The sequence below is a fragment of the Durio zibethinus genome, chromosome 2 (genome assembly GCF_047325235.1).
Source record: "Durio zibethinus cultivar Kanyao isolate XHJ-2024 chromosome 2, ASM4732523v1, whole genome shotgun sequence".
Taxonomy (NCBI): Eukaryota; Viridiplantae; Streptophyta; class Magnoliopsida; order Malvales; family Malvaceae; genus Durio; species Durio zibethinus.
The window spans coordinates 34722243-34748251 of record NC_143163.1 but is presented as its reverse complement, the minus strand read 5'-3'; the positions used below and the strand labels follow the sequence as shown (position 1 = coordinate 34748251).

Genomic DNA, 26009 nt, shown 5'->3' with positions numbered 1-26009 from the left:
TGCAGGAAATCTCAAGACCCAAGAATCAAAATGTTAGCCATCCATTTGACAGCTTAAGTTTCTCACATCATGAAAATTTTCAAATTTGACATTTTCCTCAATTTAGTACCAACCACTGTTTGGAATTCAATGAACTAAGGCCATTTTCTCGTAAGTTCATAAATCTAATTGTTGGTACTTACCAAATTGTTAGTGCTTTGTGGGACTTTGTTGCCGGGGAGCAGAGATCCTGATCACTAAAATATTATTCCCCATTTCCTATTATAAAATTTATTCTCTGATCTAAATTACGCTCACACTATACTTGGTAGAAACGCAAGAAAGTGGAGGAAGGAGAAAAGAGTGAAGAAAGGAAAAAATGGAAAGTTACATATTTTTTTCAATGTATTTAGTATGAAAGCTGAAAAATAATAATAAAAAAAAAGATTTATGGGTAAAATTATAAATAAAATTTCTAATTCAAATTGAACAAATGTTTTTTTCCCATTTAAAAGTATTTTTTGTGAAAAAAGAAAAAAATGCAAATCTTAGTCTCCCATTAAATGCAGCGTTACGCTTTGCATATATTAGAATCAAATAATATCTACCTTTTGAGTTTCTGTAATGGAACCTCTCAAACTCAAAACCAAACAATTTCGATTACAAATTTTCAACTGTTGGGGTTCAGAGTGTTGGTGAATCCATCAAAGGAGAAGTAACGAGAATAAAAAAGATGAGCATATTACGGATTCATTTACCAGAAAAAGAGGGACAGAAGAGGGGATTGTACAACTTTTTTAACGTTAAAAATAAATATACAATGGGACTGAACTAGTAGTATTTGGGGACTTCTGCTTGATTACAGTTTGGTTATCGCTAACAGAGAAGGCTATAAGAAGGCATGTCTTCAATCCGTAGCACATCATCCATTAAAAGTTCTCCCTCCAGCTGAGCCCTGGTTGATTTTAAAATATCCTGAAGAAACACATGCAGATAAGGTTTTACAACCAACCAAAAAAACTATTGTCTATGCAAGCATGCACCTATTGGGAAAATTCAATTTTAATAGGTGCAATATTATAAGCAAGAACTTGAAAGGATATTAGGCTTCTCACATTGAACTCCATATAAGTGGCATTTCTCTCCAGCCATTGCTTGTCCATAACAACGAAAGCCATGCAGTAAAGCAAGTCAAAGGCCCATTCATTTTCTGAACAGTCATTGGAGAAAAGGGAATCAGAGAGAAATGATCCAGTCAATTAGTGGATGCATGTATTAGTTTGTATTCAACCAGAATTGCTAAGTATTACATTTGTATATTAGATTCTGAGCCATTTGCTTTTTTTTTTTTTACTAGGATTAGTTGCAGGCTATTACCTGATAACATCTGCAAGAAAACTGATCTGATAAATGTCCTAGGTTTTGCTGCAAATGAATAAGTTTATATTAGCTTTTACAGCCTCACGATAAATGAACTAATTCCAGGCAAAAGTAAGTTAGCATTAGCAACATAGTCAGACTAATGAATGAGAAATCATACTAAAATACTTTACTTCAAAGTCAAATTACTCGATAGGATATTCAGAAGTTGAAATAACATAGTTAAGGTGTCCATTTTCCACTCACTCGCATCAAGGTCAAGCATTTGTATGATCATGAATGTGATATTTACACCAGCAACGGCAAATGGATACTCCCATGCAGCTCGCTTTCCTCCCTGCTTTTTTAATAAACGTTGAAATGATGTCTGCAATAACAAGTGACAAGTCTCAGATTGAAAAATGCATTATAGTGATGGTACTTCACGTGGCAGCCGTGGCTACTAAAATTATACACTTGATCCTCTCAGAAAGTGATATTTGTATTATCCGATACAATAAACAGAGGTAAGCACAAATGACATGGAAAAAAGAACTGTCACTTAATCCAACAATGCTCTCCAGTCTTGACAGTTTTTGGCTAGCTGTTTAGAAAACTTAGATTCGTATACTTACCGAGAATGTCTTGGCAAAGAATAACAGGTTCTCCAAAGAAATGAATCCAGCACCTCTGTTGACCAGGAAGAAAAAGTCAGAGACACAGAACAAAAGAAAGGATATACCAAACAAAAGCTGTAAAGTAAAGCCAACCTGAAATCAGTAGATGGATCCCTTCCCTGCCATCCCATTTCTTTCCACTGATCAGATATCAAGCCATGAAGCTCCTTTCCAGGGTATGTAGCAGACCATAGTGCTCTAAGGGCTTCCTATTCTCATGAAAATTTTCAGTAAGTGGGCTGTCAGAAAATATTTCAACAAAAAATGCACATAGAACTGATCCTAATGTGTATGGAGATTTGGTTGTTCTCAGGAGAACATAGGGCCCTCCAGTTCAAGTTAGTGTCCTCAATAGACAATGAAATAGTGTAAAGCACCTCTACAATGTAAACATGTCAAATTTATGAAAAAAGAAAAGAAATGTAAAAAGCAAACCTGGTGATCAGGCCTGGAAGCATCAAAGTAAACCTTCGTCCGGTGCTTCAACCTCTTCAATCTTTCTTCCTGCAAATTTGCTAGCAAAACTATTACTTAGGGGGAGTTTACAAGAATAAGTTAAATAATTATATGACAAAATGTCAAGAAATTTCAGAAGAGAAATCACAAAAACGGAATAGTAGCTTAATTAATATAATGCATAAAAACGGTTTAAACCTGCAATGTGGCAAGTGCTATGGTATTGAACCTACCAAGGCAAACTCAAGACAAAGTGGCAACTAACTCGACTCTGAGAAACATTTTTTGTTCTCGATTAACGTGAGTAAAGACGTAACTTTTAATGTTGTGTTCTTTCGGTCCAATAATAATGGAAATGAACATCATGTACTTGCCTGTTGGGGTGTCAAGTTAATGCAGATCCGTTCATAAGCTCCCTTTCGCTTGAAACAAACACAAGTAAGGCCCTTGCCGATCCAAGCAGGCGTCCCAGACGTTGCAGCATCTGCATACAACCATTGGAGCTCTTTCTTTTTACATTTTCCATCCGAATTTTATTTAACAGTCACAGCTTCAAACCAAAAATGAAATAACAAAAAAAAAAAACAAAGAACTACCATAAAACAAGCAGAAGCTAGACTATTTTTTATGCTTAGCAACCTGGCCCAAGAGCTACTGAGCTACGCCAAACCATTTCATATCTGTTGATCTCAAAGGTAAGAGAGCATATCACCTATAATTTTTTTATTATAATATTTCAACTATTTAATTATAATAAAAATTTTATATAAAAATTCATCAGTTATAAATGAAATGAATCTCACATAATTTGAAATTATAATTAATTAATTATACTACAATAATTATAATAAAAATTCTCTCAAAAGGCTTTCAACTCTAAAAACTCGTAATACTTAAAAATAAAAAATAAAATTCAGGTGGTCCAGAAACTTGGTTTTTCCGTAGTTAATTTTGCTGCATTCAGCGAGAAGAATTGGTCCGTGAATTTTGGATTTTAATGAAACAAATCATTAGTGCATAGAGCAGTCATTTCTTCTTTCCCAGTGGCACTCTTATACAAAAATGGTAGGGACCACCACCAGATGACTGGCCTAGTGGCTACTCCCATTAACGGACAGGGTCACCCTCACCCAAGAGACGAGGTTCTCGTGCACGCGCTCCTAAACTTGTAATCGATATGACAAAGCCCAACATTTAATATTTTTGCGTGTGGCAGTGTAGAAAGTTGGTTGATTTAAGCCTATTGTACTGTCGCCATCACCCGACAAACTCAAAGAATGAAAAGCTAAAACAATGGGGTAGGGGTTGGTCTAGAATTTAGACACTCGTATGACTGTCACTGTGGGACCGCTTCCCCGACCACATGGAACACGTATCGTCTCTCATGTGAGCACTTGATCCAAAGTGGTCGGAATCTCAGCACACGCTCTACGAGCACGCGTGAGGGAATCTTCAACGGAAAGTGAATAGAGTAAATTCTAAGCAAACATTAGAACAGAAAAAAGAGGATTATTAAAGATAAGACTTCTTTATCGTAGTTGCAAAGATTGAACCAAACTTCACATCAGACGGTCAGCGTCGTACCAAAATCAGGTACATGAAAAGTGGCCTATCTTGTGAGTACACAAAATCTAAAATTTTGTTACAAAAGAAAAAAAAAATCCAGCATGAAGTATTCTTGGATTCGTCAAAACTAATCATCAGATTTATGATTTCCGTAGGAGAGGGGGTTTATTCAAGTGGGGGTGACATTTTAATGTGTTTGATGAGGAGAAGTCTAGTCTAATCATGGACCGTTCATTGTAGGGGTCACGTTGAAATGACGGATAATGATGGAACTAAGTTAAGATGGTTGGACCGCTAACAGAAACCCTAAATTGCTTCAAATCCGGCATAATGAGTCAAGAGAGATCCATGAGTGAAGATTCTAATGGTTAAACTCAAATTCTCTAAAATCATTGCTGAAATTGATCCCATTTCTCTCACGCCAAATGGAGAATAATCAGAAAAGTTTTTTTTTTTTTTATGTCTGTGTGGACTTGAATTGAATGAAATCACAGAATCCATGTCCACCATCGAAACACCAGATTCGTTGAGATAGTGCTTATCTTCTCTATTGAAAAAATATTCTTCATTATCATTTTTTCTTTTTTCTTTTTAAATTTCAGTTCTACCTCAGAAACATAAATCCTACAAAAAATGAAACCAACAATTCTATAATCTACACCTTTGCAGAAAGGGATTAAGAAGTAAGAACCGCTGAAATATATATTTTTTTCAATTAAAAAATGAGCATCGAATTACAAAGAGAGAGAGACTAATATACCTGAAGCAGCAGAGGCGTGGGGGCAACGGTTGATGGAAGAGGAAGGAGAGAGAGAGCTGATCGCCACGCAGCTTCCTTGAGTCCTAACTACACTACTCATATTTCTAATCTCAGAAAACGCCTTTTAATCACCTCTCAATACTATTAACGCGATTCCTGCTAATTATACCACTCTCAGATGATATTTTGACAGCATAAAACAGAGAAAGCAACGAGGAAGAGACAAGAGAAAAGGGAAGGGTCCCGGTTCTCCTGGCCCCATACTTCTGATGCGAGTGAGAGAGATAATGGGCTAAATATCAAAAGTCAAAACTACCCCTGATTCTTTCTTCTGCTTGGCTGGGGGTAATAGGCTTTTTGCCTTTGTCTTCACTTTCTAATTGGTAAACCAGTTTTTCCTTTTACTCAACTGATTTTAACTTACAACTCAAATTAAGATGAAGAACCAACTTTTTCATGTGTAAGCCATTTTTGGGTTTTATTTTAGCTTTTAATGTGTTAATTTATCAATTTTAAGATTAACTTCAAAATGTAAACTTCGACAAATAAATAATAAAAAGCTAACCTTTATGTCTTTGGAAGTTCAGTAAGCTTAGTCCATTTTTGGATTCCGAAATGCTATAGAATTCAGACTAAAAGGGGGTCTCAATTGTTGCACAAGATGCGTTTAGATAGCATCTCGCGATACAGTTTCAAGTTATTGTCTCTAATTGTAAGGGGAAGGATTCAGTGGTTTCATGATCTCTAGAAGTCAGTTGCCTGTTTTTATAAAAAAATTGAAAAAAAAAATTCAATTATAATAATAAATATTTTTATTTAAACAATAGTCTGTCATATTCAATTTTTTTCATTATAATTATATTTATAGTCAAACACACTTCTTTTTATCGATTTATAGTCTATTATTTTCAATTTCAGAAATCAATTTTACGGTCCATAAAAATAGACTCTTTATTTCTGACTAGTTTTTAGATATTAAAGTTGTGTTTGGTAAATATATATTTTTTAATAATCTTTCTTAAAAAATCATCGAAAACTTCTTTCTTTTGTCTTATATTATATTATCATTTCACCGATTCAAAACAGTCAAATCCGTAACATAAGATATCTTTATTTATTTTTTCTTTCTTTTTATTGTTTTCTTTGGGTTGTGATCTTTGTATCTTATTTTTTTTCATTTTTTGATTTGATTTAGATAAAAAAAAACAAAAAATATATTTTTTTTCTTTTTGTGGATGGTTGTACAGGCTAAAAATAATTGTTTATTTATTTGGTTGTTTCGATATTTTTTATTTTTCAGAATTTTCACTTTCAATTACTATTATAATTATATATATATATTTCTTTTAAATTTTTTATTTTCTATTTTGAAAATATTTTTTTCTTTTATGTCTTTAAAAAAAATTAAAAAAAAGTGACAGTCATGATAAATGATACTTCCTCTGTCCCTTTTTTTTTTTAAATATCCTCAAATTATGTCTTATTGTTTTTTGAACATTTAAACTTCTTATTTTTTATATTTTAAAATTATTTTTATGATTTTTTTATTTTTTGATATTAAAATCATAAAATAACTATATAATAAAAGAATCCCATAAGGATGATTGTTTGACATTTGGGTTGGGTGTTTGTAAGTGTTGATTTAAGTTTTGGACCCTTACTTGTATAGAATGAAAAGCAGTTGATGTTTGAATGATTGAATGGGTTTATGTTTGTAATATGTGTTTGTTTTTTTGTAAAATGGTGATTTATGGAAATATGTTTTTAAAAGTTTTTAAATTTGTAAGTTAGATATTAGATTTGGAGTTTTTAAAAGTTTTTAAATTTATAAATTTAAAAATTTTTGAAATTTTTTGAAAATGTAAATCTGGAAATTTTGAAATTATAGTTTGAAGTTTGAAGTAAAGATTTGTATTTCACCATTTGCATTTATAATCAAGGTTATAATATCTAATGTTTTACCTATAGATCACATATACTAATATTAACATATATTAAAATGTAAAAAAAAATTACAAATTCTTTTTATAATTAAAAATGATTTGATAATAAAACCTTTTTACTTCTTCCCAAATACTAACAAGTAAATTCTCTTATTCGGTGACGACGTAGTGAGCTGATCGCAGCAAAAGAGTACAATGACTTTAAGCGCCTTTCCTTCCCCAATAGTTAAAGGCTTATCCTTCTATCCTTCTGTCCAAGTTCCACACTCCTCTTACAGTCACAACACAACTCATTCCAATTCAAAGGTATGGCATAAATCAGTTTTATAATAATAATAATAATAATAATAATAATAATAAAAGCTATCCCCAACTTTTGTTTGTTTTAATTTGTTCAATGTAATAACAAAAATTAGAGGATAAATTTCGGAAGAAAAAAAACCAAAGTCTTCATTTTTTTTAATGATTTCATTGTTGTATAAATATAAAAGCTAGGCAAAAGCTGACCAATAGAGCTTCAATTTCGTCATCTTTGCTTCAATCTTCTCTTCTCTTCTCTTCGCTTCGTTTTTCCCTCTAAGGTTTTCTTCACTCTTCTCTACAATTTGTACGGTTCCATTTTATCTTCTCTCTTTCTCCAGTCGAAACTCTCCAGAAATCCATCCGGTTCACTTTCTCGGTGCGTTTTAAAGTGCGTTCAGTTTTGTTGCTATAATTCATTTTTCTTCTTTTTTTAAAAAAATTTTTTGAGGAATTTTTTTTGGAGTTTTTATTTTTATTTTAGTTTTAGTTCTAGATTGAGTTGAGGTTTCGATTTGAGTCTTTTTGTTTGGTTGGCGAGAAAACGTTGGACAATTGAAAGGGAATTTTTTGATTGACTGTTTGGGAAGTTCTGTGTTTTTTTATGGTTTGTGGTGGAATTATACGTTTTGATTCCTTGATATGTGATTTTCGGTTCTTAGGATCCTTCTAGTCTCAGATTTTGAATGTTCTGTTTGGTTGGTGAGAAAATGTAGGAAAATGCTGGAATTTTTTAGTGTTAAGCATTCTTAATTCTTTCTCCGAGAATATCTGAGTTGAATTGCTTTGAATTTTTTTGATTGACTTAAGGCTGACTTTAAATTGTTTGCAATTAGTCTTCAATGACACACACCAAGAGCTCCAGCACATCAGCTGTTGTAATGGGGCAATAGTAACCTGTGCCTTTGATTTTCTTTTTTTATTTAAATTTTACTGGATAGTATTCTCCTTCAAAGTAGGTAAACAATATTTCAAGTATTAGATCTTAGTAATTGTTTTCATTTTGTCTTTGATGCTTTATGTTGTTTATTATAGTGAGCATTGGGTATGACGTAGAACCGTTATTATCCTACTGTTCATAATTCATAGCAATAATGGGGCCATTAAACACAATATGTGCTCATTTTGGGAATGATTAACAGGCTGAAAATTGCATTTTTTGAATTACTGTAGATGCATAATAGACAGCCACTGCAGGTGTCGTGCAATATTTTTATCAGATAGAATCTAGCAGAAAAAAAAATTGAATCAAACCTTGTAATAATAATGGGTTTGTTTGTTTTTGGTTATGTTCATGTTTCAGAAAAATAATCTGCTGATTTTTGTTTCAAATTGAAATGCAGATAGACAGGAATCTGGGATGGGTATGGCAACGACTATGACCATGACTATGAGATTACAGTTTCCTGGTGTTGTCAATCATAATCAGACTTCATTTTTGGGAATTCCCATGAGGCTGCCGTATGAAAAATGTCCACACCCATCGTTACCCACTCTCCTCTTCAATGTTCAAGCCAAAGCTCACACCAGAACACAAGACCGTCATGCCCGCCATTCTCGCATTAGGAAGAAGGTTACTACCTATGATTATCTCTTTAAAGCTACTTCCAATTCTCTCTTTAAGAAAATTCAAATGCCTTTTACATGCTTTAGGACCAAATTCAAATCTCTTCTTATGTGAAGAAAAGATGGAGATGAGAGTAATTTTTATCTGTTAAAAGGGTGGATATATGAACATGATGTTAATGTCTCAGAATGAAATCTACTGGCTTTTACCCTCATTTTAGCATACCCTATTTTATCACAAGGATTTCTTACTTTTGTAGGTTGAAGGGACACCAGATAGACCAAGACTGTGTGTCTTTCGCTCCAACAAGCATCTCTATGTCCAAGTCATTGATGACTCAAAGCTGCACACACTTGCTTCTGCTTCAACAATGCAGAAACCAATTTCTGAGGAGTTCCGCTACTCATCTGGTCCCACCATTGTGAGTTCAGTCAACTGAATTGAATCCATTTTTTGGTTCATTGGTCTGATTCTGAATGATAACTATAACTGTTTTTTATTACCCTTGTTCTTCTTTTACTTAATGAATCCAGGTGCTTTTGTAAACTGTTATACACGTTTTGATGTTTTGTTGGTGTGTGTTTCTTATTTCCACTTGATCATAAGAAATACCAAAAAAGGCTCGACTTCTCCTGGCGAGTATTGTTCCACATTTAGGCCCTTTCGGGAGTTGTCTTGAATCATGCTTAATTTGCCACTTTCTCCTAAAATTGCCTCGCCATGCACTTGTGAATCTCACTTGGGTCTATAAGGCGGTAGGTGCATGTGTTTCTCCTTTCCACCTCCTCGCATTAATATGAGATTTGTAGGCAAGCTGTGTGGTTAGTTGATTTTTCAATATTCCTCTGTTTCTATTTGTATCCATTGGTAAATTTACTTTTCACCTACGTTCATGCTGTTCCTAGTGGACCTTGACCTCTTATTTGCCCAATTTCAATCTCCCACTTCTGCTTAGATTTTGATGCCTTTCTCATGGTTTGTTCCACTTCCTCTCCTTTTTTTTTTTTTGCCTCAATTTGATAAAATTGCTTAATATTTCAATCTTCTGGCTTCAGGAAGTGGCAAAGAGGGTTGGCGAATTCATTGCAAAATCCTGTTGGGAAAAAGGGATCACAAAGGTGGCCTTTGACAGAGGTGGATATCCGTATCATGGACGCATAGAAGCCCTTGCTGCTTCTGCTAGGGAGCATGGCCTTCAATTTTAAACTTGGAGTAATTAGTTTTCTTGTGAACTTTGTTCTTTTTATTCTTCCTTTAATCCTTGTATTAGACAGCATGAAGAATATTTTCTCTTAGACATATATTTGATGATTTTTTTAGTTCTGTAATTTCCCCCCCCCCCCCAAAAAAAAAAAACCTCTACAGTAATGTCCTGTCAAAATATGAACATTAAAAAATAAACAAAAAATGGTATTCGAGAAGAATACCTTTTCAATTTTCAATCAGATTGCAGATGATCGATGAGAAAAAGAGAAACCGACTGAGATGCAGCGAAAGAAATAAGGAAAAGGAATTAAAAAAAAAAAAAAACTCCAAACAACTGTAAAGCATTTACAATATTTATGCTCAAATTAAATCTTTAATATTTTTTATTATATTAAGGACGTCTATAATAAAATCAAGGCAGGGGATTACTTTTATAGCAAGTAGAGAATGTATGAATCTCCTTGGTCAAGGCAAGAAATCCAAAGCGGTTTATTAGATTCCATAAAGCAGGCCGTCTTCAGAACACAATCCCGAGTGACGACCGTCGACCGAGTAAAGTAGGCGAAACTTTTTGAACAATTAAATCAAATAGTATCTAAAATTTGATGTTTCACCCGAGGACACTCTCCTTCACGAGATTGGTTCAAACACATCTGTGTTTATCACTGAAGGCCGAAGGGGGATGTTCTTACGAGCCGAAAAAACGCGAGTCAGGAGGGGTCTTAATCATGAAATTTTCAATAAAAAAAGAACTGTGACAACAAAAGCTAAGCTTTATGTATTTGGAAGTTAAGCAAGGTGGCTAAGTTCACTTGACTGTGTAATATCTTTATCTAGGGGTGCTCTGAATTTGAGATTTGGTATGACTGCCATGTGGCTTTTATATGGCGAGATTGAGTGGAGACAAATCAAAAGAAAGAAGCTTTGGAGGAGACTTTTTTGAACCTTAAAGGCAGCGCAACAGGCCAACACGAATCATGGATGTCACCCACGCTGCGCCACCAAACGCCCTCCGCCTCAACTACTTTCTCTGCTCGCATGACTGAAGGAATTGCCTATTACCAGCAACTAGTAAAAAGGAAAATCAAAAGAGGCAATGCCAAATATTCCCCATTACAGATTAAAGGTTTAGTACTAGCATGTTTTATGCTTTGCTCTGGCTGGATAGTCCTATGTCAGAAATGGTGCCCCAACCCACGAAAATCAACAAAAGGAAACTCAAAAGAGAAAACACAGGAAGAGGAACCTTGAGGCATATCTCAATAGCACAACATATCCACGTTAAATGCCATGTCAGGTTTCCTTGATCAAATCTGTTTGAAAATGTCCCAACAATATAAGATTTGATAACGTTTAAAATTAAAAAACTCCTAAATATTTAGGACTAAAAGTGTAATTATCCCTTTTATTTTTCTGCGATAGAGCAGTTATAGTTGATCTTTTATTTTCTTTCTTTGATCCATGTACTTGTAATTTGAACTTCTTAGTATTTACTTGTTTTTGCTGATTTATGCTGGCAACAATTGTGTCTACTTTCTGAAATACGGTTTGGGGAATACAAAGGCAGTCGTTTTCCTCAACCACCTTTCAATTCTCATAAATTTAGAGAGTCACGTCATCCTCACTTTAAAAGCTTGAACCTGCTACCGATTATTGTAAGGCCATCCATTCCTTTATTCTTCTTTTGCATGACGTCTTCTCATAGCTCACGGTCTTTATACTTCTGTTTATTTCTTTTAGCTAACTTTGGATGATATTTAATTTTTTGCTCTTAAGATAATAGAGAAATACAGTAACATGGTTTTAAACCGCATTAAAAAAATTCGTGCCTCCTCTTATCATTAGACCGAAGAGATTCACCGTAATTACAATTGATTTAATCTGAGATGTCAATTTGGTAAAATTATTTGTTTTTCGCTTATCTTTAACTATATCTCTTTACATTTTAATTAAGAAAGTGGAATGTTTGGTTTTGTTTTTGAGTTATAAGATATAGGTTGGAATATTTAGGGTAACTTTGATGTTAATGATTTTAGTAGGAGTTTGCAGACCAACCGTTTGATATAATGCTTTTGAGAATCCTTTCTCAATTGCAAATCTAAACGGTTTTTTTTTTTTAGAGTATTGACATGATTTTCGGTTTATAAGTGGAACCTTATTCTTCTAGAGGTTGTTTCTTGTTTCTCATCTTTAAGCAAATTATGTTGTCTTTCAAGGTTTAATGTGCAACTTTACTTTATTTTTCTTCAAACTATTTCCGTCTGTAACTCAAAGTCAACAATTTATTTTGTCAGATTTTTCAAACCTTTTCCTTTTGGTTTAGAATCTCGGATCAGATCTTCTTGGATAGTAAAATTTTCTATTTGTATTTGATAAACAAAAGTATGTCCTAGTTTCTTAATTTGTGTCAATCTCTGAAAAAGTGATTTAATTTATCTGCTTATACATTTTTAGTTAATAAAAGTAGTCAAAAGGAATATTATCACTTGATAATATAAAATATAATATAAAAATATGATTAAAAAATAATATAAAAAATATGAAAATGACACGATTTAAAATTTTAATAAAATCGTATATGATTTTGATAAAACAAAATATATATTTTTTGTATTAACATAAATTATAACATATAATTTTTGAATAAAATATAATATAAATATATAAATTATTAATAATTTATATAATACAAATATACAAATTATCTAATCTAAATACTAATGTAACAACACAAAGACATATCCAATGAGAGAATCCGATTTTGGGTAATATAATATGCTTATTATATAGATAGTAATTTGACAATAAAGTTTTTTAACGATAATTAGATAAAATTATACTTTTTTTTTTGTCATTGTTGAGATTTGGTAAAGTGCTTTGTGTCACTACCTAAATATTTTAAGTAATTTAAGTAATATAATTAATATTTTTAATTAAAAAAAGTGATAAGACTTTTTAAGTAAAAAGTTAATGTTATGAATAGCTTACAAATTATAGTAAAATATTTATTATAATATTTAAAATTTAAAAAAAATTAATATAATATTTAAATTATAAAATTGTTAATAAATAAAATATTTATTTTTAATGTAATTAATTTTAAATAATAATATATGATGAATAAAAATGTTTTCAAATATAAAATTAAATAATAAATTAATGATTTAAATATCATATTAAATATTTTAATATTATTTAACAATAATTCATAATATTAACTCTAAAAATATATTGTTGAAAGGAATATTCATATGGCAAAATTGACGTGCCACGTCAACAATTTTAAGCCACAAAATAAACCTAAAAAACCTCTAATTGCCAGCTGCGCCTATTTTCCATCTAAAATTCCGGTTACAATTTACCAATGGGTGTGCAGTTTTTCCCCGTAAACAAACACATGCCATCAAATGCAAATTGACATTAAAATGCCCAAATTCAAAATGCTTTGCTAATATTTAAATTAGCCAAGATTTAAATTAATTATTTCATATAATTATTTTTAAAAGATAATAATCAATATATCTGAAATTAAAATTCAAATATTTAGTAATCTTTTCCAATCTCTGCATTTTTTTTTTTTTTGTAACATAAAAATTATTCAAACTAATTAAAACAACAAGATACAAATAATTACTTTATTGTGTTTCAAACTACTTCACCAGCATGGACGAGTCCCATATTGACTAATAGAGACGCCTGCATAGAGTGAGGCCATCGCCAATGGAAAGGAGCGATGACTCAACTCGAGGATCAGCTGCAATAAAGCTATTAAATTCGATGATAAAATTTCTTAACATCTTAATACGGTCGTCCACCACTTCTTTCTCTAATTGTGCAACCGAACCATACCATAAAGTGTTGTCATAAGCTATAATTCCTCCGATCTTCACCAATTTCAGCGTCAGCTCATGAAATTTAAGATAATCACTTTTATATGCATCCACAAATATGAAATCGAAGCTCCCTTCTTCCCCCTGCAAAGTTCCAATCATATCAAGATAGATAGTAATTAACTAACATGGTGCGGTAGAGTGAAAGATTAAGTTCCATTAGGGAGCCATAAAACGCTTCATCTTTCGACGCGATGGATGCTCCCACCACGCTCCTAAGTGGAGTCTAAGTTCTTAATATATCAAGCATGAAATATATATACTCACATTTTTTATAAGATCATTTAAAACTAAAAAGGCATCAGATGGAATGAATTCAATCTTATGCTGCATTCCGGCTTTCTTGATAAATGGTAATCCAGTTTCGTAAGCTTCTTTGTCAGGATCAATTGCCATTACCTGCCAAAAGGGTTTTTTTTTTTTTTTTTAATTTCAATTTGCATTTGGAAATTAAATCAGCTAGCTACAAGATCATTTTACTGATAAATTAACGAAAATAAGCCAAAAAAAAAAAAAAACAGGGCGATCACTAAGATCAGCAACATATTAAAATCATACCTTGCCATCGTCAGGCAATGCAAGGGCCGTAGTAAGAAGGGAATAGCCAGTAAAAACTCCAATTTCCATGGTCTTCTTGGCATTCATTATCTTTAGAAGCATAGATAAGAACTGTGCTTCATCAACAGGCACAATCATGACACTCCTGTATGGTAAACCAAGTTCATATCACATTTTTCTATTTAAAGAATATGTAATTGGTACCAAATTAAGAAAGAAAACATTTTTCCCCATTTCTTTTTATGCAACTTTTTCAATTGAAAGACTCCATAAATTTTGATAACAGTTGACAAGATTACTATAGATAAACCACCGGAAAAAATATCAACAACTTACAAATCTTTATACTTCATGGCACTGGCCTCTCTTAATTCCTTCAATTGCTCGTGCTCTTTGGGATAGGCACTTGTTTGGAAGATATACTGCAATACAATAAATACATTAATCTTTTTGTTCGCACCTCCAAAAATAAAAAATAAAAAACAGAGCAAGCAGTTCAGTTTAAAATTAAAGATATGGTAAGTATCCCAAAAAAAAAAAAAAAAAAAGCAGATGACTTGTCATATATATGAAATACCTGCAGAAGGGCATCGTTTCTAAGGATGGTCTTCTTGGTCCAATCTGCCATGGTTTAAAACTTTTGCAATATGGCTTCACTGGCTCTTCCTTTATCTATATACTGAATTGCACATCCATCAAATAATTTGTAGGTGATGATTTCATTTTAGTTAGCATTTCGCTTTCCTATATGAGTGTCTTGTAGTAATCAATGAAATATGGTCCACAAATCACTATTAGCATAAAACGAAAGGGAAAAAAACTAGTAGCAGAATCTCCAGTGCACATTGGTCACGCCAGCTATACATTTCCAAAACAGTAGCCATTTTAGACCATAGATGCAAGGTACCCCACGTTTGTTTGGTGGGTATTGATAACTCCATGTTCTTGAAAGAACATGGAAATTAAGATGGTCCCATACTTGCTCTATTGCTTTTGCTTTCATCCACCTACTACAGCTGTCGCCCTCGTATGTGAGAATTTGGCCTAATTTATTTTTGTCATGCAAAAAAATTTTAAAAATGGGATCTGTTGATTTTTAATTTTACTTGTGGGGTTAAAGAAGTTTACTGTCAATATATCAAAACGAACTCTTAAATAAAAGTTCTTTATACCTTTCTAATTTGAAAGGATTAAGAAATACATATACATACCAATAATGTGGAAATATAGTTCCTTGTGATATGAAATAATGATTTCTGAAAACAGTTTTGCAACCTCAAGGTCATCAAATCAGCATATAGCATACAATTTATCTGTCATTTTCAGTGTTTTTCCAGTCTAAGATGTAAGGAAAATTTTAACCAAAATGGATGGTAGAGGGGAAAAATGCAAAGAAAGAAAAGGATAGCCACATAAACTTACTTCGAATCATAAAGATAATTAAGGTACAAATTGATAGTAGAGGTGTATATCATGAGTTTTAATACACATTTTTGTACTACAAATCAGAAAAAAAAGTTGGTTGTAGGGTGCGTGCATGTCTTACTATACACCTTTGATTTGGAATTAAGATTTGGGGTAATAAAATTTTTACATTAGCTCGGTTTTGAAAAAAATATATATAGACTTTTTTTATACAAAGGAAATCAAGATTAGAAAAAAAAAATTAAAGATCTGTTGAATATCTTTTTTTTTATTTTATGAATGATTATATAAATAAATTTAATTTAATTTAAAATTTTTTTAAAAAAAAAAACTTTGATTTTGTCTTTTTCATATTTAGAGTCAGAGTGGAATTTTGAGTTGTCTTCCACCTTTAGTTGATGTGGCAAAAAATAATTTCTTCCACAGATTGAAGCTAAGAAATCTGATCCTCGACAGATTCTCTCCATTTTGAAAGCTAAACTGAAGGGATGAGATCCACGGCTTAGACACATTTGCCAATCCAACAATCAAAGTTTCATCACAAATGGAAATTACTAACATTCAAGCCAATAAAACAATAATTTTGACAAAATATTACAAAATAAATGAGTAAAAAAAAAAAAAAAAGAGAGAAGAATATAGTTATTACCTTTGCTTTGCTTGTTATCTAAGAACTTTATAGCTTTGGCAACTCTTCCGACAGCCAGCCCCAAAGGACAACTTTCACTCACTCTATATATCACTGATTGTGATAGACATTTCTCACCCTCTATTTATCCTTTTATAGGCAAACCATTTCCGACTCAATTATTGTTATTTTCTTTTGATGGAAACTTTGAAATTAGAGAATCGATTCTTTTTCTACACGACAGCTGCATGCTCCTCTTTTTTGTTTTTAGAATCTTTAAAGCATGTCAGACTATTACTACATCTACATTGTTTTTTGGTACAACCAATCCAACAGCTTTGAATGATGACATTTAAGACATTTTATTAAAGTATGCCCTTCTTTTCGGTGGGAAGCCTCAAATTTTTGTCTCGGTTTGTAAATTTCAGCGTAAGATTTAATCCATTGAACTGTGCCCTAAAATTTAAAGAGTGCTTAATAAATGCATTAGAATCAACTAGTGCAAGCCCATGAGGTGTTTGATGTAATGTTACTTGAAGTTTTCTGTAATATGTAATATAAGAAAATTGCATAGCAACCATTGTTGTTAAGTTGTAATCTATATGTTGTTGTTTGCTAGTAAACCCATGTGCAATGGCAACTTAAAAGTGTGTTGAGTTGAAGATTTGGGAGTTTCATTTCGGGTATTTGTGTTTGATGAGTTTTTCTTTTCTTTCTTAGATCAATAGAACTTGGTTTTACCTTCAAAAATCCAAAAGAATTTTAATTCTTACTCAATTGACTTACAATTATGGATATTTGCTAGAGAGGTCGTCTTCAAATCATGCGCTAATGTAAAAAGCTGACAAGCCTGTAAAGATTTCTTAGAAATCTGATTTGATATATTTTAGTTTCAAATATTCCATTTCATTCTAATTTTCAAATAATTTTGTTTTTTATATTTTATTTTCAAAAGAATAAATTTTTCGCTGTGTTACTAGGAAGATAACAGAAAAATAGCTTAGGGTCATTTGTTTTAAACTAAAGGATAAAAATTAATTTATCCTTTAGCAGCATGATAAAAAAATTCATAGCTTAGGGTGATTTATTATATTAATAAAGAGTCTTTTAACAAAATGATAAAAAAATTCTCACTTTTATAATTAAGGTGATTTGTTTTGACCTAAGCCAAATCACCCTATACCAATGGAGTATTCAAATCTCAACAGAGTGATGCTTGCTCTCATGTACATTAATGTAGCAGGCCACCAACTCCTGACCAAAATTTAAGGTCTAGGGACATTATAAAGAAAGGGGGACCACTACTTAATGACCAAAATTTAAGGTCTAGGGACATTACAAAATTTTAAATCTTGATAATTAAAAAAAAAAAAAACTCTTGAAGTCAGCAATGCGTTCACGCTGTCTTTACCAGCTCTAAAAAGTCACTCGAAGTCTATTTAATTATGGTCAGCAACATGTGGATTGGTAACATTCCCAAAGTTTTTCCACGGTTGAAATCCAATCAAATGAACCGAACGGCGTACGGGGAAACAACGTTCTAGAAATTTTGTTTATAAAATAGCTAAGCCCAAGAATGCTTCTAACTGAGATCTTCCGTTTGGGTGACTGAAGATCTCAATTGGAGCAGTTGAAAATAGATTTCAAGAATTTCAACGTGACAACAATATTTCACCAGCCCCAGTTACTGAAATTGCATCCAGGCGGAATCGATGCTAATCTTTCTTAAAGTCTCAACTCTCAGTCTCAGTGACACTAAAAAACTGAAAATAATGACATCTTTTGCATTTTGCTAAAGGAAAAAAAAAAGTTTATTTCGGTGATATTAAAATATAACTCAATTAATTGTTACAATCATTATAAAAAGATGATATCTAATAATTTTAAATTTTAAATTTTAACGTCTGTAATTTTATCTCTTTATCTTCATACTGCAGTTCTTTTTGTAAAAAAAAAAAAAAATTCCACCATTTTTCACAGTTAAAAAAGTTTCAAGTTTTCTCTGGTACATGAATTAGCTTGATAACTTCACTGAATGACCTTACAGAATATCTGAATGCAAAAATTAGAACTATTCAGGAAAACCTTTCACATGTTTCTAGATTGTAAATCCTATGTCTTTACAATATCTATAACTTCCGCACTACCAAATGATGAAAAACATTATTAGCTGTTGCCAGACAAAAAAATGAGGATAAATCTTAATAGACTACCTCGTTTACTATAATGCTGGAAAATATGGAGGGAAAAAATTGAAACCACACACGGTAACTCATCAGGACGGTAAAGCTGGCCCATGATGTTAGCTTGTGACTTCTGCGCACCTTTTGCTTGTTCCCGCAATGAGGTCTCCATAAATGAAAAAAAAAAAAAAAGGATTGTGATGTTCAGTGTCATAAAACAAGGTTCTGAAATCATCTCCTCCGCCGCCACCAATCTGGAACTTTCAACCTTCTACTTCTATGTAAAGCTAGTTGAACCCCCGGAAGCTTGTGCTTTACCTGTCTCCACAACATATTGACAGCATCTTCCTTCTTTGGAGGGTACTGGAATTCGTAATGATGGGCAATATTCTTAAGCCGCTTCCATTTTTCAACCCATCTATCCTTTGGAAATTGACGCAACTGACTGACCAAATAGCCAGGTTCTAATGCCTCCTTCATAGAGAAGAAAATTGAGAATTCCATGTAGTCAATTTCATCCTCGTAGGGAAGCTCAATTCTGTCACTGACAATTACAGGAACACAATGGCTCACAATAGCATCAAATAGTCGGCAAGACGAAGGTGTATCCCCCGCAGGATGCAGACAGAACTTTGACGAGCGCATCCCCTCAGTAGACTAACACACAAGAAGGTGAAAGAAATAAGATAGACAGTATAGGTATAGCATAAAATTTTATTAGAAAAATGCAAACTGACTCCAAAGTTTACCTACAGCTTGAAAACGAGATTACTTTGTTTTAGATTTTTAAGAAGTTTAAAAGGATTAGTAACCATAATAAAGTGAAAAATAGCTTCTGTTTAATAGAGTTTCATCACAAAAATATTGTCTGAAACATCCAAAGGGAAAGTATGAATAGAAGGCAAGGTAACTAAAATTGGTACTCATGGTTGTAGAAAGCCACCATAACATGTATTGACAAGCAAGTCCTTTTCTGACTGCCAGAAAAATGTAGAGTTGGAAAGAAAGATTACCACTTTGTGATTTAATTGTATTGAAAATTGTAACATCCAAGGGCCTAGGTAAGCAGCATACCATTTTAATATTTGTTGAAGTTGCTATGCTCTTTTCGTAATGAATATCATCACCACTACCAGCCAACAACTTTGCCAGTTTGACTCGAATTTTGCCTTGCTGCAACAGAAAATGGTCTTGAGTTGAGTAATATTACTCAGATTCAACAGAGGTTTGAAGGGAATATTTGTGTCTTAAAAGCAATCATACATCTTTCCTGACAGTATTTCCCCTGAAAAAAAGAAGTGTGGTTCGAGATTCATATGGGTCCAAAGGGTCATCATCTGTGAAGGAATCCACAACATGTACATATGGAGAAACCACATCTTTGCTTAAACTTGACATGTTTCTAGGATAGCGGCCAAAATCTACAACAATAAGAATAGATGCATTCAACTGCTGTCGAAGAAATCTGAAAGCATTTGGATGTGTCATAGGAATTACATGGTCTCTGCCTCCAGATCTTTGATAGTACTTGGATTTTTGCAAGAATTCAAGTAACTCAACCTGAAACGAGAAGCAATTCACATAGGAAAACTGAAATATCAGATAATGGTAGCAGTGCACGGTGCTGGTAAAACACAAAGCATTAATTACAACCCAGAGAAACTCATCCGCAGCAGTGGGGAATAAAGTTTTCTCAAATCATGCTTCACAGATTAGTACTTTAGTATAACAGAATCCTAATGGGGCAAGCATGATGATTTATTTCCAGAAACCTGTGCAAGGTACTACTTGTTGTCCACTGGCTGATCGCAGATAGTAAAAGACAACATATAAATCTTACTTTAAAAAAAAAAAGATTGAGGAAATAACAATTAGCATTTATTTTACAGACTTTCAAGTAATAGCAAGAAGCAAGTATAGGTCCTCCTTTCTCTAGTAATCATTACCATGGATAATGGAACCATTGGCTAAGGATCGAATGCATCGTGATCAAAAGATTCACTCAAGTTATAATGTGTTTACATGTTTGAAAGCAATATTTCATTAATAAATTCCAAAAAATCCAACCTTTCATCTTTCCACAGTGCTAGTGTCTAAACCATTGGCTAATTCTTCAACAAGTCAAAAGCCAAACTTATTAACATGATCTTACTTTTATAATTTCCAATGCTATCCACATCTAATCTCATTTCCCAGAAAGCCAAACTCTCCAATTTTTCTGGAATTCAATATCAGTAAAGGAAGTGCTTCAAATTGAAACTTAAAGAAGAAAAAAAATAGTAACCAATTGAGCTTTATTCTATTTAGTTTTAGGATCAAAACAACTAAAACCCAACTCCCCAATCTAATTGCTCCCTTTCCTAGCTTAGTAAACCGCGAAACAACGCGTTAAACCATAATTGATAGAAATTAAACAGGTTAAACTTTAAAGTGAGCAATTAACATTTTCAGTACCTGTAGTTGGCGATCGACCTCCGTCTCAGGATCAGTCATGCTATGGCCGTGCGTATTAAAACTCAACGAGGAAAAAAATGGCACAAAAAACGCGTCCGCAGTTTCGGGATCCGAAACCCTAACCGCCTCCCTTTCTTCTTCGCCGTCGCCGTGATAAAGAAGCGAGGCCATCAGCCAATACTCCACGCTGTGTTGCCTTCTTATCCCTCCATTTGGGGGCCACGGAGGCAAATTCTCCATGGTAACGGGAGCCGCTTCCTCGGAGCCCCGACGATCCATCATGCCGACGTGGAATTTCCTAGGAAGATCGTACATGTAAACCCGAAAAGGACGGCCGTTTGCACAGAGGGAGCGTGGAACCGGGGATGACTGAAGTAAGGGGAAGAAGTATGATCTGAGATCAACGGTTCCGACATAGATTGAACACGAAATCAGGAAGAGAATCACGAACGTTAAACCAATTGCAGCTTTCCCGTACATTGTTCTGAAAGGTGAGTTTCGATCGAGAGAAAGACAAAGAGATCGCCCTTTGTTTTGCTTACTGTTTTTTTAACTGTTCTTTGATGTCTGATGATGTTTTTCCTTATTGTCCTTTCGGTTAGTTTCCGAAGACACAAAGCATTTACCTTAATCCATACTTCAAGCAAAACAAAACCCCAAAAAAAAAAAAAAAATCAACACCGTATACTTTATTCCTTATAAGTTCTAGCAAATAAATAAATGGATTTTATTTACAGTTTTTCGGAGGGTTAAAATGACATGTGTAGTGGAAATATACCGTTAAAAGGTGGGACATCAAAATCATGGACGTGGCATGATTTATCTGTTGCAAAACAGTTACAAGGTTCATGAATCATGATTATTTCCAATTGGGAAAATAGAAAATTCGTACTACTTTCCAAAATCTACTAGACAAAAGAAACTCGAAAGGGGACTATTTGCACGTAAAATTTTTTTAATTTATTTTAAAAAATTAACCGATAAAAAAAGTTATTTAAATATTTATTAGTTAATTATTTTTTATTTTTATATCATTTTTTAATAAGTTATCGAAATAAATTTTTGAAAATTCTTTTAATATATTGAAAATTTATTTTAAAAATTTTTTTAATTCTACCAAAAATTCATTTCTTTAAAACATTATAATTATTTGAAAATTGCAACAAATTTTTGTTATATTAAAAAATTTTTCAAATATCTATTTTTAAAAACTTTCAATAATTTTTAAAAATTTATTTTTGAAATGTTCTAATCATTTCCTCAAATTGTACCATTAAATTTAAAATTTTAATTTTTTTAAAATTAAATACAAAATCAAATGAAAAAATTTTAAAAAAAATATTTATAATTTTAAACTATCTAACATCAAATGAGTGGTTGAGGTTTGATTTAGTACTTAATTTTTAAAGGTTTAAAATTTTTAATGAATAAAAAAAGAGGGGTGTGGGGTGTTTAGATTTTTTAGTAAATTAATATTTTTATTTAGAATTTGAAGAGAAGCAAAAAATGTGTGTTAATAATAATAAAAAGAGAAAAAGTGAATGTGTAAATAGCATTACTCACTCGAGAATCAGGTTAGGAAAGTGACGCTTTTCGGAATGAACAAGAACATGATAGTGCTATACGATGCAGTGTTGAACGAACTAGATGGGCCATTTTTGTATGGCGTGATTGGAAAAGAAGCAGCTCCAATATTTTAATATTTAACGTTAATAAAAATGGCCGTGCATGGCTGCGGTGGCACTAAGTATTGACAGTTAAATTATCTTAACTTTTTTATAAATTCTAGTTAGCAACACAAGAAATGTTTGAGTAAGCAATATAAATATATAATTTAATTAATATATTAGCCTTTAGTTTTAAAGCATACACTAAAGAACAATGACTATATTAAAAAAAATCATAACTTGTAAATAAAAAATATATTATAAATATTAATATTTAAATTTTAAACATGATAATATCAATAAATTAAATTTAGTTTTTCCTTGATTTTTTTTTCTCACCTTCTTCTTTATACTGTCAAGCTAGAGGCTAGAGTGCCATAAATGACAATAAAATTATTTTAAATAAAGAACTCGAATCCCAAATTTATCTTCTTCTTCTTCTTCTTTTCTTTTTTTTTCTTTTTTTTTTTTTATATAAATCATCCATGTTTTTCTGCGTACTTCAGAATAAACGAGCCGAAGAGTTGTAAAATTAAATTTTATTTTCTAAATATAAATTCAACCAAATACAAATATCACAAATTTAAGTATGAGTCTTGAATTTCACATCAAACATAATAAAAAGATTATTGGAGTATAAAAAGTTTCACATTACCTCGAGATATTTTTTGTAAGATAAAATCGTGAGATCATGAAGTCAGAACGGATAATACCTCATAAGAATATAAACCGTGACAGAAATGTTGATATGAGATGTCGGATGAGTGAATGTTCGAATCCAGGAGTCATGCGGGTTCGGAGAATGTCACGGACCTAAAGAGGAGTTCTAAATCTCACATCGAACATAATAAAAAGATCACTGACGTATATAAGAGTTCACACCATCTCTTCTTTGTAAGATACTTTTTGTAGGATAAAATCGTAAAATTAAATATTAGAACGGATAATACTTCACAAAAATATGAATCGTGATAATTATATTGATCTGAAACATCGAATGAATAGATGCCTAGATCTTAAAATCGCACAAATTCTAAACTTAATCTCGACCCGTTATACAATCACTATAAAATCCCACCACCAACGAACCCGACCCAACACCCCGCTTCAATCAACGGTTCAACACTTCAACTATAAACTAAAACACAAATTACAGAACAAAACAGAAATGAGAATACAATTACAAACAAAAACAACTTTCGCTGGAGGGGGTTCCCTGGCTTTTTTTCCCAGCTGTAAACTGTTCTTGGCTCCAACTCCACTGGAAAGAATAAAAAAAAAAAAGGAAAACCCTGCAGCTTCTCCAATACATTCCTAAGTTTGACTATCTGTTTCACTATTTTACTATATTTATAAGAGCCATGGTTGGGGGTCTCTCTATCTCTAAACTTGGATTACAAGGTTTCGGATTTATTTGTTAGATAATGGAGTTAAGGTTCGACGCCAGAGATGTTTCCGGATTCAAATTCTTGTTTTCCTTGGCGATCATGTACGGTATCATGTTGTTCCTGGTTCACTCCGCACGAAGTTCGTCGACCCGTTGGGGATGGAAGCACCTCTCGGTCGCTTCCTTAGGCCAGATCTATCGAGCATGTCCAAGTCTTATCACATGAAATCGACGGTCGACAAGTGCGTCAAAAATTACCTCTTCATCGTCGATGAGGATTTCGATCATTTCTTCTACTTATTTTTGTTTGTGTAGACTAGCTTTAAATTATTATTACTAGTTTACAACTTATTCTCATTACTATTACTTCTTAAATTCAAATTCTGATCGGTTGAAGCCTTGAAGGTTACTTAAAGTGAAGTTGAACTCCGGGGGGTGAGTTGAATTTATTTTACCGAAGCTGAAATGGAAAAAAAATGGAATACGACTTTTGGGTTGCATGATGATGCAGTCCTTAACTTTACTGGCCCTTTATCCAGTTGGTCATTTAATGACAATAAGCTACCAGGTAAGTAAAATGTTTTCCTTTCTATTTCACTTTTGCATTGAAGTATATCCTCTGGTTGTCATGATTCATTGCAATGATAAATTTTGCATTGCCGGTAACCACTGAAGCTGGTCCACCTTGGTATATTTGCAGACTTGCAAGAGCCAGTCAAGAAAATTGGACCTCCCGGTTGGAGGTACAATTCTATTTCGTGTATTTATATGATCCACGCCAAACTTCTTACTTGGGGATTGCAGGCTAGCAATTCTGGAGATTTAAGCGTGGATGTTGGTGCTTGACCAAATTTTGGTATATGAAGGAAAGCAAAGAAGTTGAAAGGGTGGTTTTTCCCAGCTTGGGCAGGTGTGACTGCTTATTCTAGTTTTTTGTCCTTTTATATCTTTTAGTATTTATACTCACTCGAAGTCATTCTTTCGCTAGTTTCAGTTCATAAAAAAAACTCAACTCCTCAGTTTCAAATTCATATGTTCTTCACTTGTTGATTCCACTTTCGTTCGAATGTAGTAATTAAACTGTATAATATAACAATACATCAGCCGCATGATGCCATTGCCAAAACTATTTCCTCGTTGAAACTAGGCAAGACAACAAATAACATTCAGGTTTGTATAAGAAGCTCATTTTTTTCTATAAATTCAAATCTATTTAAAGAAATAATATTAAAGCTAAGTACTAGTAAGTTCCAATGTAGGGGGGATTTTCTTGTTTATATTAAAAAGTAGCAAATGAAAAAAGCTTTTATTTATATGGTTTTTTTTTTTTTAGTTTTTTGGATTACAATTCGGGTTTAGGACAATTGGGGCGGTCGATGAGGTTAATGTGCTAAATCTTTTTTTTTTTTTCTTTTTAACAGATTCCGTAACGGTTATTTTGAACATTAGAAAATCTATACCGAATCTTCTCTCTGTGACTTGTCTTGAAAGAAAGGTTAAATTCTATTTAGATCAATTTGGATAACCCCTAATTCCCTGTTTATCACGAAACTACTCAGCCTGTTTACTGCATCAGTAGTCTATCTAAACAGAGCTGCATATATTCTTTTACTTTAACTCAACAACTTTCATCAGTAGTCTGTCTACTCCATATTAGAAAGCAAATATTGTTCTGAACTTTGCCAAAAAGATGGAACTGCTAAGCCTTGAAGACTTCAAAGAGACAAAGCTTGATCCCAATTGGACTCCTTTTTATTACTTGCTAGAGACAGCCAAAGTTGGCCTAGAGAAAATGCAGAAACCAAACTTCAAACTCAGATACGAAGAAGAAAAATAGTTATTCTATATATATTTACTAATACTCTATGTATACTTTATCTTAATTGCCTTACATATCCCTACAAAGTAAGGAATATGTTTATTTAAATCAAATCAATAGTAATTAAAATTTACTTATGTGCCATTCTCAAATTTAATATAATAATTATCTTAAAATCAGTTGGC

The 26009-nt window shown here is 32.6% G+C and overlaps 4 protein-coding genes across 7 annotated transcripts; 1 reads left to right on the top strand and 3 right to left on the bottom strand.

The window, feature by feature from the left end:
* Window positions 1-613: 613 nt before the first annotated feature.
* Window positions 614-5083, bottom strand: LOC111317485 (uncharacterized). The gene is made up of 9 exons (XM_089753314.1): window positions 4798-5083; window positions 2842-2955; window positions 2451-2515; window positions 2109-2224; window positions 1974-2028; window positions 1606-1726; window positions 1357-1404; window positions 1095-1189; window positions 614-954 (listed from the first exon to the last, which is right to left on the bottom strand). Exons 1-9 carry the CDS (start codon window positions 4895-4897, stop codon window positions 856-858), a joined length of 813 nt encoding a protein of 270 aa, XP_089609440.1. The 5' UTR covers window positions 4898-5083; the 3' UTR covers window positions 614-855.
* Window positions 5084-6919: 1836 nt separating this feature from the next.
* Window positions 6920-9935, top strand: LOC111317483 (large ribosomal subunit protein uL18c-like). 2 transcript variants are annotated; one of them, XM_089753307.1, is made up of 4 exons: window positions 6920-7046; window positions 8384-8613; window positions 8867-9028; window positions 9663-9935. In XM_089753307.1, exons 2-4 carry the CDS (start codon window positions 8401-8403, stop codon window positions 9810-9812), a joined length of 525 nt encoding a protein of 174 aa, XP_089609433.1. In that variant the 5' UTR covers window positions 6920-7046; window positions 8384-8400; the 3' UTR covers window positions 9813-9935. The 2 variants fall into 2 exon arrangements, with proteins under 2 accessions (XP_089609433.1, XP_022775650.2); XM_022919915.2 differs by lacking the exon at window positions 6920-7046 and adding an exon at window positions 7261-7419.
* Window positions 9936-13283: 3348 nt separating this feature from the next.
* On the bottom strand, window positions 13284-16462 carry LOC111317993 (flavonoid 3',5'-methyltransferase-like). Of its 3 annotated transcripts, none has more exons than XM_022920582.2 (6): window positions 16336-16462; window positions 14839-14940; window positions 14598-14683; window positions 14262-14406; window positions 13971-14102; window positions 13284-13787 (listed from the first exon to the last, which is right to left on the bottom strand). In XM_022920582.2, exons 2-6 carry the CDS (start codon window positions 14887-14889, stop codon window positions 13497-13499), a joined length of 705 nt encoding a protein of 234 aa, XP_022776317.2. In that variant the 5' UTR covers window positions 14890-14940; window positions 16336-16462; the 3' UTR covers window positions 13284-13496. The 3 variants fall into 3 exon arrangements, with proteins under 3 accessions (XP_022776317.2, XP_022776318.2, XP_089609429.1); XM_022920583.2 differs by having other exon boundaries at window positions 14839-14933; window positions 16336-16352; XM_089753303.1 differs by lacking the exons at window positions 13971-14102; window positions 16336-16462 and having other exon boundaries at window positions 14839-15054.
* A 1926-nt stretch (window positions 16463-18388) lies between these two features.
* On the bottom strand, window positions 18389-21631 carry LOC111317992 (putative arabinosyltransferase ARAD1). Its single transcript, XM_022920580.2, has 4 exons — window positions 20952-21631; window positions 19761-20057; window positions 19572-19670; window positions 18389-19154 (listed from the first exon to the last, which is right to left on the bottom strand). The coding sequence occupies exons 1-4, from the start codon at window positions 21429-21431 to the stop codon at window positions 18729-18731; spliced, it is 1302 nt and encodes a 433-aa protein (XP_022776315.1). The 5' UTR covers window positions 21432-21631; the 3' UTR covers window positions 18389-18728.
* Between the last annotated feature and the right edge of the window lie 4378 nt (window positions 21632-26009).